Here is an 11,694-nt window from a genome sequence, read left to right on the forward strand (position 1 = left end):
GGCCGCGGTCGACCCCCCCGAAATTCGCTCTCCGCAGAGCACTCGCGCCACCTCGCAATCGCCGCAAGCTTTGGACTAAAAGGTGTGTAAAATGAATAGCTCAAACTGAGAATTGCCTGATCTGGATCAAGCCCGGTTCTTGAAAATGTCATTCAACTTCTTTTTATTTTTTGAATGATTCAGGGAAATCTCATATGCCGACAGCGTAGTAAAGTAAATCACTATTGCGACGTTTAGGAATCGAATTTCTCCCCTTGCGTTAGAGGAAGGATTTTTAATTCTAAAAGTTAGAATCGATATCCGAACAATTCGGTTCTCAATTTCAATTTCAAAAGAGTATCAAATTGAATTAATTACAAATTTATTTATCGCAATAAGTTACGGTATAATAATTCATCACTCATAGTTATTTCTATCACTATATTAAGATTTGTTACTATGGCTTATCATGCACGACCATCCTTTAGCGAGAAAAAGAAAAATAACCGGTTCTAAACCCTCGCCGCCGTCACCCTCTGATAAACCCTCCCGTCTCTTTCTCCTCTTCGGACACCGCCGCGCGCGAAAATGGTGGCGCCGTCGTCGAAGCCCAAGAGGCCTCCGCCGGCCGCCGCCGCCGCCGCCGACCCGCGAGACGTCGAGCTCCTGAAGTCGGACGTGGCCTCCTTCGCCTGCTCGCTCGGCCTCTCCTCCTCCATCCCCTCCTCCGGCTTCAACGACGCGGATTTCCGCCGGAAAGGCCCCCTCAAGCCTCGCCCTGCGGAGGCGGATTCCGGCCCCGCCGCCAGTCGCGGCGACGACCGGAAGAGCAAGGGCAAGGGCAAGGGCGGTTCCGGCGACGCCGCCCGTCGCGATAAGGCCGCCGATTCCAAGGACGATGGGCCGGCGCGTAAGCCTGAACCCAAGGCCAAGCGTAAACCTCCGGTGCTGTCGGTTGACGAGAACGGCGGCCGCCGCGGGGCCTCGTCGTTCGATAAGTTCAGGAACTTGCCGAAGCTTCCGCTGGTGAAGGCGAGCGCGCTGGGCGTCTGGTACGTGGACGCGGAGGAGCTGGAGGCGAAGGTGGTTGGAGAGAAAGGGAAAAAATTGGAGGTGAGCAATGTGGATGAGTGGAAGGCTGTCGTCGAGGAGAAGAGGAAGCTCGGGGAGAGGCTGATGGCGCAGTATGCGCAGGATTATGAATCCTCGAGGGGGCAGAGCGGGGACGTCAAGATGGTCGTCGCGACGCAGAGATCGGGGACAGCCTCGGATAAGGTGTCGGCCTTCTCAGTCATGGTTGGGGATAATCCAATTGCCAACCTGCGGTCGCTCGATGGGCTAATTGGTATGTTATTTAGGAGTTCCTCTTTTAAGCCAATGGATGGTTTCTTGGGTTCTACATATGCTTACTTGTTCTGTAATTTAATCCTTATAAAGTGCTTCAAATGTCGTCTCTTGGATGATGTTCTGAAGCTGTGAAGTTCAAAATGGGCAAGCTTTCTGAGAGTCTCTCTTTAGATGAAATTTTTGCTGTTCAAGTCGAATGTTTTCGTGAATCCTATTTGTCATTGGGAAGGATCTCATGCTGTGTTGATATGGTAATGGACTCAAGAGCTTCTTGCTTAGTGTGAGGAGCAAGACTCGTGTTGAAGGAGAGATGTTGAGCTCGCAGCTAATCAAACCATGTTTAGATTATTGATGATGCATACAGCATTTTGAATTCTTTCTTCTACTTTTTCTGGAGTTTGCCTCATCTACTTCATCATGCGTGTGGTATGATGTGCCTGTAACCCATTGAAGGCTATAGGCACAGTTCTCTAGGTTTTATCCTGTAACCTGAATGCCTTTATCTTTCGATTCATAGAGTTACCAAGGTTTGTCTCTATTACCTTTCCGTGTTTCGTCTACCAGTTCTAGACCCAAAAGGTGTAATTCAATGAATTGGGCTGTTTTGGTATCTGCCTCTTCTTCAAATGTCGTGATTGTATGTTGCATGACTGCCGGTTGTTTTTCTGAATCAATGCTTTTCTTTGTTAGACCATGCGAGAATTGACTGAAATAATCCTCTAAACCAAGAACATATGTCCGTTAATTGCACTATATTGCTATAGACAGATATTCTGGTCATCATAATGTAGCTGACTGCTGATGTAATATCTGCGCTTGAGTTTAGATGGATAATATCTAAACACTTTCTTTTTTAGGAATGGTGATTTCAAAAGTGGGGAAACGTCATGCTTTAACTGGCTTCGAAGTACTGAAAGAATTGTTCATTTCAAGGTTCTCTCTCTCTCTCTGTGAAATCCCAATTCTGGCTGCTGCTTTGCTGTTAATCTTCTAGAAGAGCCTCGTGTGGGCGCCATCTGCCTTCTGTGCATTACATTTATTGTTAACCTGGCATTCCCATCTTTTTGGGTGAAAAAAGAAGGAATCTGGCATTCCCATTTCAAGTGTCTTTGAGTCACTGATTTCTCTTGAACCTATGTTTGCCCTGGCATGGTGCAACTCTGGATGATGAACTACTGTGATCCTGCTTTAAAATTTATGCTAAAGTTTATTGTGTACATATTTGATTATTAAACCACTTTTCCTACTTCTTGTTAGTCTATTACCTGAACGTAAGCTGAAGACCCTCTTGCAGAGGCCACTAAATCATCTTCCAGAGACAAAGGATGGCTACTCCCTTCTGCTCTTTTGGTACTGGGAAGACTGCTTAAAGCAGAGGTATGCATTTTTTAAAGCCTTAGTAATCTGCAAAATGGATGCTCCTGCTAGAACTAACTAGTCCGCATGCTTCATCTTTTATTAGAATATTGATTTATACTTGTGGTCACGTGCGGAGACCTATCTAGCTTATTGAGAACAGTAGACTGGAAAGAGAGTGAAGGACGGTAAAAAAAAAAACTTTCACAAAAGGATGCCTTTGATATGATATATTACTGACATACACTACAGATAATTGAAAAACTGAAAACTATTATTTTCATCTAGTGAGTAGATGAGGCTACTCATTGATATCTATTAAATCAAACATATTTACTCATTTTCAATCTATAGGTGAAATTGTCACTTGCATGCCGAATGTGCTTTTGAGGAAATCAAGAATAAAAACATGTTTTCTACATCATGATGCAAGCTTAAAGCGGCATTGCATTATTTGATTTGAACAAAATGCTTCAGGTAATTAAATTTTGGATTGCATGATTTCTTTAGGTATGAGCGTTTTATTGTTGCGCTTGAGGAAGCATCAAGGGATATGCTACCCATTCTTAAGGACAAGGCTTTGAGGGTAAGTTTTTTCACTCTGTTGTGAGATTTGTTAGCTATGCAATATGCACACATTCTTCTTGAAAATAATCACTGGGTCTGAAATATTTTTTGGACAGGTGTTCTTATTGTATCTATAGTCAAAACTCTCTCAAAAGTTTTAATTGGGTTTGGAGCTAGATATGCATGAAATTGATCTACTTCATTGGATGGAAATTGTTGCTGGCATATATGATAGTTAATAGTTATTCTGCCTTTGAAATTGATTCACAGTTTCATGTAATCTCCACTACCTTTTCCAAGTATATTTGTCAAATTTACCTCTTCTGTACTTGTTGCTTGATCACCTTATTGAGTTAGTCTATTGACAATATTTTTTTTTTTTTTAACTTATTCTTTTCTGAAATGCTTGTATAAATAATCTGATTGGTTTTGGATTTTGGTGCTTGTAGACCATGTATGCACTCCTGAAGAATAAATCAGAACAGGAGCGTCGACTGCTCTCTGCACTTGTCAACAAAGTAAGTTGAGATTGAAATTTTTGACCATTTACTAATTGATTCTTAATTGTTCATTTATCCAGATTCCAGTTGACTTTTATAGCAACTGACGGTGATAACACGTGTTGTCCTTGTCTATATGCAGCTTGGGGATCCTCAAAATAAGGGTGCATCCAATGCTGACTTTCACTTATCCAACCTTTTGTCGGAACACCCAAACATGAAGGTATATTGTTCAAGTAGCGACTTTTTTTATGACTATGCACGTGGCAATCTCATGATTGTGGTTTCCTGTGTTTTCAGTTAATTGGTTAGGACTATTCTCATGACATTTAACATGGAACAGGACCAGTGTAGATCTGTAGAACATTCCTTCCATGTGGAGGGAAGAAATTGCATGTGTTCTCATTTATGTGGCTAATGAAGGACCATCTTTTTGTATAGAAAAGTTTAGTCCTCCGTAAAAACAATCTGCTGAAGCTAGTTGAATGTTGGATGGACATATAACTATATGAGTAATATATGGTTCTTTTGTTTAATGGAAGGAAACTCCGAGATTAGGTCATAATTACTTCTCAGAGGATTGCCCTGTAATATACAAATCTCCTTTTGAATCAGGTAGTGCACCATTCAGCATATCTCGTCCTTGAACACGTTATCTTTCAGCAATCACCTCTGTTGGTGGAGCAAATATTAGAGTTTTTTGCGAGTTTTACAAAGGACACATGAATGTCAATGTGATTTTTTTCCTGATTTCCAGGCTCTTGTATCAACTGGCATTGGTGAAAAATAACTTGTAAAAATCAACAAGAAATGAATAAGAACTGGTAGAAGAGCCACTAAGAAGAAACACTGTTCAAATTACATAAAATTTGAATGATACCCTGCACCACATGTGTCCTCCTCAGTAGTAAATCAACATTGATAGGGTCTAGGTTATCAAACAGATTGTGGTTCATTAGAACAGCAACTGAGCTTTAAATTCAAGGCTATTGAATAAGAATCTTCTCTATGTCATATAATTTTGAAAGTATGAATGAAGTAACATGGAAAGCAATACATGATATTGCCTCTATAACTATCAGGTCGTTAAGGTGCTGGCTTGAATGATCTGTGTGGGTGCAAGTAGCCATTTCACCTATTATTCTGTGACTGACTATTAAGTTCTGTTTATGATGCACAACTTTTATATTTATTTTGGGCAAATGTCATCACAGTGGGTTCTTCCTTTTACAGGCGGTAGTGATTGATGAGGTGGACTCTTTTCTCTTTCGCCCACACCTGAATTTACGGGCAAAGTATCATGCTGTACGTCTTCTCATTCGTATATTATTGTCATTTGTTTTAGTAATATCATTTGCAGGGCCTTTGATGATCTTTTTAAAGAAATGATTAACGTGTCACTTTTAGCACCTTCCACTGCATTGTACTGTATGGTAATGGTTAGTGGATACATCAAGCATTGGCTGTGCCACCATACCCCAAATGGTGATGAGGCATTTGTGTGCAACATGAGTTTATCAATCTTTAAAATTTCTTCTTTCCAAGAGGAGTAGGCTGATTGCCTAGGTATTCATCTGCAATATTTCTTTTCTAGTTCCTTTCTATGCAATTGTATCTGCAAATCATTTCTGAAAGAGCTTGTCTTTGAATTACTCTAAATTGCGACAGTCTTGTAGATGGACTTTATTCTAGGCTGATTGCTTCTTGGCTACACATGTTTCCTATAAGATTGTGTGAGTACATTGCTGTTAGATTTCTATTTTTATTCACTTCAATTAGCTATTTTACATGTGCAGATTAATTTCCTGAGCCAAATTCGTCTTAGTAACAAAGGAGATGGACCAAAGTTGGCAAAAAGATTGATAGATGTGTACTTTGCTGTGTTTAAGGTACTATTACATTATAGTAATTGCACCTTTTGTATTATTTCATGGTTGCATAGAATGAGGTCTCTTTTCCTTCCTAGGTCTCCAGCAGAGGCAAACGTTTTTGTTATGATCTGATTACCTAGAGATTCTATTTTGAAGATCTCGGATGTTTATTTTTGTTGGACAATGTCAGGTGTTGATTACTGAGGTTGGTAGTGGTCAACAAAAAGCTAAGAGTGGCAAAAAGGAGCGTAAGAGGGCCTCTGGTTCTGAGGGGGAAAAGGAAAAAGATGCAACAGAGGCTCATGTTGAATTAGACTCAAGAATACTATCAGTCTTGTTAACTGTCAGTTTCTCTTATTCTTTCCACTGATTTGTACAATCTGCGATGGTTTTGCAATTTCTCTGTTGATCTTATGGTACCTTTTCATTCTTCCAGGGGGTGAACAGAGCATTTCCCTATGTTTCAAACAACGAGGCTGATGACTTTGTCGAGGTCCAGACACCACTGCTCTTCCGATTGGTGAGCTCAGAGACACAAGTCATTTGTGATGAGTATCTTGTGAAGGGAGCTATATGATTGGTGCAAGAGGGAAATAACCTTTCTATGTGCTCTGATACCTGCACTCTTCTTATGCAGGTTCACTCAAATAATTTTAATGTAGGAATACAAGCTCTGATGCTTCTCAACAAAATCTCATCCAAAAATCAGATAGCCAGTGACCGGTTTTACCGTGCCTTATACTCAAAACTTCTACTTCCTACTGCCATGAATTCTTCCAAGGCAAGCGACACTGATATTTTTATGTCTGATTGGACATACTATGTAGAATGCCTACGGCCACCTTGAAATACCATTCATTAGGGAAATTTCTCAATCGGAAGCTTGTTATCTAATGGATGTGGAGTTTTGTGTTAAGGCTTACATGCTTCTTTTAGTTCTCTTTATGCAAATGAAGATCAAGTGTAGCTTGAGTTTGAAGACATAAAAGAACTCACATTGAAAGAGTTAAATGACTTGAATTAGATATTGCTGAGTTGGTGGTCTTGGGAAGATGAGATCACATGTCAGAGTATCTTATGAGTTACTTGCCATGCCCCTGTATGTATCCTCTTGTCCTGCTTTTGGCCCTTGACATGCCCCTCTCAAGAATAAGGAAGCTAACAAATACTTAAGAATACAAAGAAGAAACAAGGAATGGTTTGTGCCTTTCTTATAGTGCGCGCGCTGTCTCTCTCACCTTTTTTGGTTTTTTGGCATTCTTCAGGCGGAAATGTTTATTGGTCTACTTCTGAGAGTCATGAAAAGTGATGTGAATTTAAAGCGTGTGGCCGCCTTTTCAAAGCGTCTGTTGCAGGTTTGTAGCAAGGACCATTTTAGCCTTCCTCAATTCTTTCTTATGGTTGCTAGATATCTCTCTCTGCTTAAATCTAGAGATAAATACTGCAAAAATGTCCTTAAAATACTCTTAGATGAATGTTTGCTTTCCTCTCTTCCTCATAGAAGTGCATGCTTGGCACAACTATTTCAGGCAGTTCCTGGTCGTAGAAGTAGAATGTTAAACTAATATTTCTTATTTGCAGAACATGGCTTGTTGTGCTTCAGTTAGTTATAGTTCATTAATATCTCTCATGCTCATTCTTCTAGAGATTTTAACTTATAAAAATTTTCTGAGAACTGAGACTCCATAGATAAATGATGGCAATGCCTTTCCCGATTTTTCATTTTCTAATGAAAGTTCACTGACTTTTGACAGGTTGCACTGCAACAGCCACCTCAATATGCCTGTGGATATCTTTTTCTTCTCTCTGAGCTTCTTAAAGCCAGACCTCCTTTGTGGTGAGGACAGGATGTTCTTTGGATTGTTTTTGATGTTTAAATGAACTTACTGGAGGATGAGAGTTTCAGATGGAAATTTCTTGAAAAAATACATACTATTGTGCAGGAATGTAGTGCTCCAGAGTGAGTTGGTTGATGAAGAGCTAGAACATTTTGAAGACATTGTTGAAGAAGCTGACAAAAAAGAAATCAATGATTCAAGAGAAGAAAATAATTCGATTGTTGATGATTCTGTGAAGGATGATGATTCCTCAGAGGAGGAGGATGGCTTGCCCATCTGTTCTTCTGATGATGATGAACTCTCTGACGAAGCATCTGAGTTGCTTATAAAGAATGAATCTCCAACTACTCAGGGAGTTGAATTATCTAAAAACAAAATTGACCAGTCTGGAGTAAATTCAACAGATCCATTGCTTCCTGGAGGGTATAATCCTAGGCACAGAGAGCCATCTTACTGGTAAGTTAACACCCCCTTTTCTTTCCCTGGTATGTTCCCTGTAATGGACTGTAGTATTGTTGCCAAATCTAATCGTGCTGTATGATCTCTTGATCATTGTTTTAGGAATATGTTATAAGTGGAGTAAATATTTACTATATGTATAGAATAATTATTTTCTCTAAAGAGGCTATACATTAAGGGTCTACAATTCTTCATCGAATTGGCGGCCTTCTCTTGTAGCTGTTGCCAGTTTCTGAACTGCTTTGCATTTTCATAAACCCTTGATAATTTATGTTTAAAAAACTCCAAATGAATTGATTTCATTCCCATTTGGGGAACTATAGCAATGCAGATCGTGTAAGTTGGTGGGAGCTCACGGTACTTGCTTCACATGTTCATCCATCAGTTGCTACCATGGCTCAGACACTCCTGTCTGGGGCCAACATTGTGTACAATGGAAACCCATTAAACGACCTCTCACTCCCGGCCTTCTTAGACAAGTTAATGGAAAAGAAACCCAAGCAAAGCTCATGGCATGGTGGTTCCCAAATTGAACCTGCCAAGAAGGTGAGACATCAATATATATGTTTCTTTGCCCTAGTATAAATAGGTTCTCTAAGTTGCTTTCCATTTGTCTGTGACCCATTGACCTTACTATGAGTGTCCACTGCCTACTGTGGAACCCTCTAAATTTGTGTCTGCTCTTGTGTTTCTTTCCCCAGCTTGATATGAACAATCAGTTAATTGGGCCAGAAATTCTGTCACTTGCTGAAACGGATGTTCCCCCAGAAGATCTAGTTTTCCACAAGTTCTATATAAATAAAATGAATTCCTCAAACAAACAGAAGAAGAAGAAAAAGAAGAAAGGAGCAGATGAAGAAGCTGCAGAAGAACTATATGATGTGGATGATGCAGAGGTGGATGGTGGAGATGAGAGCGATAATGAGGAGATTGAGAATATGTTGGACTCTGCTGACATTTCCTTAGATGGAAATGGTGAATATGATTATGACGACTTGGAGCGAGTTGCTGCAGAAGATGATGATGATTTGGCTGGCGATGCTAGTGAGGGAGAGACTGATCTTCCATTCGACATGGATGAGGGAGAAGAGGACGATATTGGCCCCATTGAAGATGACGATATTGGCCCCATCGAAGATGATGGAAGTGACGACGAAGACGACGAAGACGATGTGGCAATTGGGGTAGCAGATGATGAAACTGATGAAGAAGAAGATAGCTCCCATCGGAGAAAAGGAAAGAGGAAATCTAGGGGGAAGACATCAGCATCACCTTTTGCCAGTCTTGAAGATTATGAACATTTATTTAAAGAGGATACCGAGGATGCTGGCTCGCAGAAATCGACTAAAAAGAAGTCAAAATCACGAAAGAAGGATACCGAGGATCCTGGCTTGCAGAAATCGACTAAAAAGAAGTCAAAATCACGAAAGAAAGCAAGGTCATCCAAGTGATTATAAGAAGCCGATTTGCAGACGCAGGTGATAAACATTGACACACTTTCAAAAGCTGTCAAACACGGCTGGCGACTTTCTTTCATTTGCACATGGATATCGATCAGAGGAAGGGAGGAACTAACCAGCGATTGAGGTAGCAATCAAGTGTTTCGGTTTGTTTGTACCTCCTTCCTCTCGAGTTTTGACTAATGCGAGGAAAGATGAATTATGACATTTTCTTCAATTTTTATGATGTTTTCGGCAGAGTTTGTACCTGTGATTTAGTACACATTAATGAAGAAAAAGTAATCTTTCTACCCCATCTCCTTGTAGTGAGATGCGATTGGGTGGCATTACAAGCTCGACAATCGCGATCTCCATACAGAAAAGAATCACAAAACATATCATCGATCAGAGTTTCATCAATGTCTTTACTCGAATGAATTAGTTTCTTATGTTCATAAGAGTCTGACTTCCTTTGGAAGTGAACACTGAACAAGTCTACTTCTTCACACAAATCAACTGACTTCCAGGTCATCGGTTTTGCTAATCGGGGTTGATATCCAGCTTCTTTAGGAAGTTATTTCTATGACTTTGCGATCGTTGTTCAGTCTCATTTACCTTTAACGAGAAAGGTGGAAGAGAAGTAACAGTGCCATGGTCTCCCATGTTCTTGACCATAGAAAGACCCGTCGGTCCATCAGAATCGACGAGTCGAAACAGAGTTGAAGCAGCGAAGCGGGTATCATAACGTTCAAGAGTCGTGTTCTTTCTCTGTGAGATGCATGCTAGCAGCTGGATACAGCGTATGAACCCGTAGCCTTGGCTGAAAAATTAGAGAAGTTCAGCGTTATTTCCGTTCTTCTTGTATAATTAGCTATGATGCATCCATTTATATCAAATCTACAAGAAACTTATACTAGGTTCCTGCTTCCTAGACTTTACATACAATTGCTTCATAATATGGATAAACAGCGACGACCGCGAATCTTCGACCCGGCTTAAGCCGGCTTCACCCTTAAATCTTTCGTCTTCGAAGCTCTGGCGATCCAGTCTTCGAAATCTTCAGCTGCAAATGGTATCCTCAACACCCCCTCGCTGCAGAACCCAAATTCCTCGGCTGACTTGCGCAGCAGCTGGATGAAGTCTGCATCCGTGAGAGCTCTTGTGTGGACGATGAACCGCTTGGTATCGTCATTCAATCCCACGCATACCGGAACGTATCCTCTCGGGGTTGCCGGGCCGCCCTCCAGCCGCCTCGCTCCTTGCTGCTGCCCGGCGATTTTGCTCAGCTTGCTGGCTCTTGATCCCATAGGACCTGTTAACTCGATCAACCCTGATCTGAACACCCCCAGCTGATCGCTGGGACAGGAAATACAAGCAAATACAGAGAGGCTGCTGTACTTGGTGTGTCCTTCCATGTCCCATCGGAAGATATTTTCTTCATCTTTTTCTCCTGATAGGCTGATAGCGATGCGTTAATCACATCGATCCTATTATCTTCTAATAATAATATTAATCATGGTTTAATTCCGCGCCCATTGTCTAGAGATGGAGATTTGCATGCCGTGATGGCAAAGTCGATTCAATTAGAGCTTTGTTTAATTCAAATGCTCAATTATTTTTCGTCCGCCCGCCATAGCGATTGTGAACATTTGACATGACTTCTTCGTTGATTAGATGAGGATGTAAGCACTCTTGATAAGATTAAGCTGGTTTTTTTAACTTCTTCTCACTTGTCCAAACTCTAGGACGCCCGGAGAAATGTGAAAATGGCCCATTTTTGTCTGCAAGGAAGGTCCCGCCATGGATAAGTCATAAAGGTGTACTTGTGATTAGACAAGTACATACGGTGTACTCAAGTTTAAGTTTGATGAAAATTGATAAAAATTCATGATTTTGCCCGTACCAGATGCTTGAAAAACGAAAAGATTTATCACTAAATAAAAATATTTATGTATTACACGATGCGCATGTCATGTAGGCAAATTGACTTAAAATAGCCTCAAACAATAGATCAAATTAATTGAAAATCACCGATAAAAAAGAATTTGTTATTTTTATGCCATTGTTCAATTTGTTCTTTTCTCTTTAGCCTTGCATGTTTGTGTTCTTTTTATCTGTTCATGAACAGATTTTCTGTTGTTTTGTTCTCGAGAACAAAAAAAAAACGCGTTTGTTTGCGTTTTTGTTCAAAATCGTATTTTGTTCCTAACAAAATTGGAACGAAAATGAGAAATAAATTTTTTTCTTACTTTCTTCTTCTTCTTTTTCTTTGGCCGGTCGCCGGCCTCGGCCATGGCCGAGGCTCGGCCTCGCCGGGGGCCGGCGAGGCTCGGCCTCG

The 11,694-nt window shown here is 40.7% G+C and overlaps 2 protein-coding genes across 2 annotated transcripts; one reads left to right on the plus strand and one right to left on the minus strand.

Moving 5' to 3' along the window:
- The first annotated feature begins 474 nt into the window (after window positions 1-474).
- On the plus strand, window positions 475-9,672 carry LOC104422905 (CCAAT/enhancer-binding protein zeta). The gene is made up of 16 exons (XM_010035364.3): window positions 475-1,324; window positions 2,184-2,259; window positions 2,584-2,703; window positions 3,193-3,268; window positions 3,699-3,767; window positions 3,892-3,972; window positions 4,983-5,054; window positions 5,546-5,638; window positions 5,811-5,963; window positions 6,057-6,140; window positions 6,258-6,401; window positions 6,886-6,975; window positions 7,375-7,457; window positions 7,564-7,914; window positions 8,241-8,463; window positions 8,619-9,672. Exons 1-16 carry the CDS (start codon window positions 568-570, stop codon window positions 9,366-9,368), a joined length of 3,222 nt encoding a protein of 1,073 aa, XP_010033666.2. The 5' UTR covers window positions 475-567; the 3' UTR covers window positions 9,369-9,672.
- A 679-nt stretch (window positions 9,673-10,351) lies between these two features.
- On the minus strand, window positions 10,352-10,771 carry LOC104422906. Its single transcript, XM_010035365.3, has one exon. The coding sequence runs from the start codon at window positions 10,769-10,771 to the stop codon at window positions 10,352-10,354; it is 420 nt and encodes a 139-aa protein (XP_010033667.2).
- Between the last annotated feature and the right edge of the window lie 923 nt (window positions 10,772-11,694).

Source organism: Eucalyptus grandis, chromosome 10, assembly GCF_016545825.1.
Source record: "Eucalyptus grandis isolate ANBG69807.140 chromosome 10, ASM1654582v1, whole genome shotgun sequence".
Taxonomy (NCBI): domain Eukaryota; kingdom Viridiplantae; phylum Streptophyta; class Magnoliopsida; order Myrtales; family Myrtaceae; genus Eucalyptus; species Eucalyptus grandis.

Coding starts and splice junctions, on each gene's coding strand:
- LOC104422905 (XM_010035364.3), top strand. CDS start 568: ATGGTGGCGCCGTCGTCGAAGCCCAAGAGGCCTCCGCCGGCCGCCGCC. Junction 5,639..5,810: donor TGTACTTTGCTGTGTTTAAG/GTACTATTACAT, acceptor GGACAATGTCAG/GTGTTGATTACTGAGGTTGG. Junction 7,458..7,563: donor AAAGCCAGACCTCCTTTGTG/GTGAGGACAGGA, acceptor ACTATTGTGCAG/GAATGTAGTGCTCCAGAGTG.
- LOC104422906 (XM_010035365.3), bottom strand. CDS start 10,771: ATGGAAGGACACACCAAGTACAGCAGCCTCTCTGTATTTGCTTGTATT.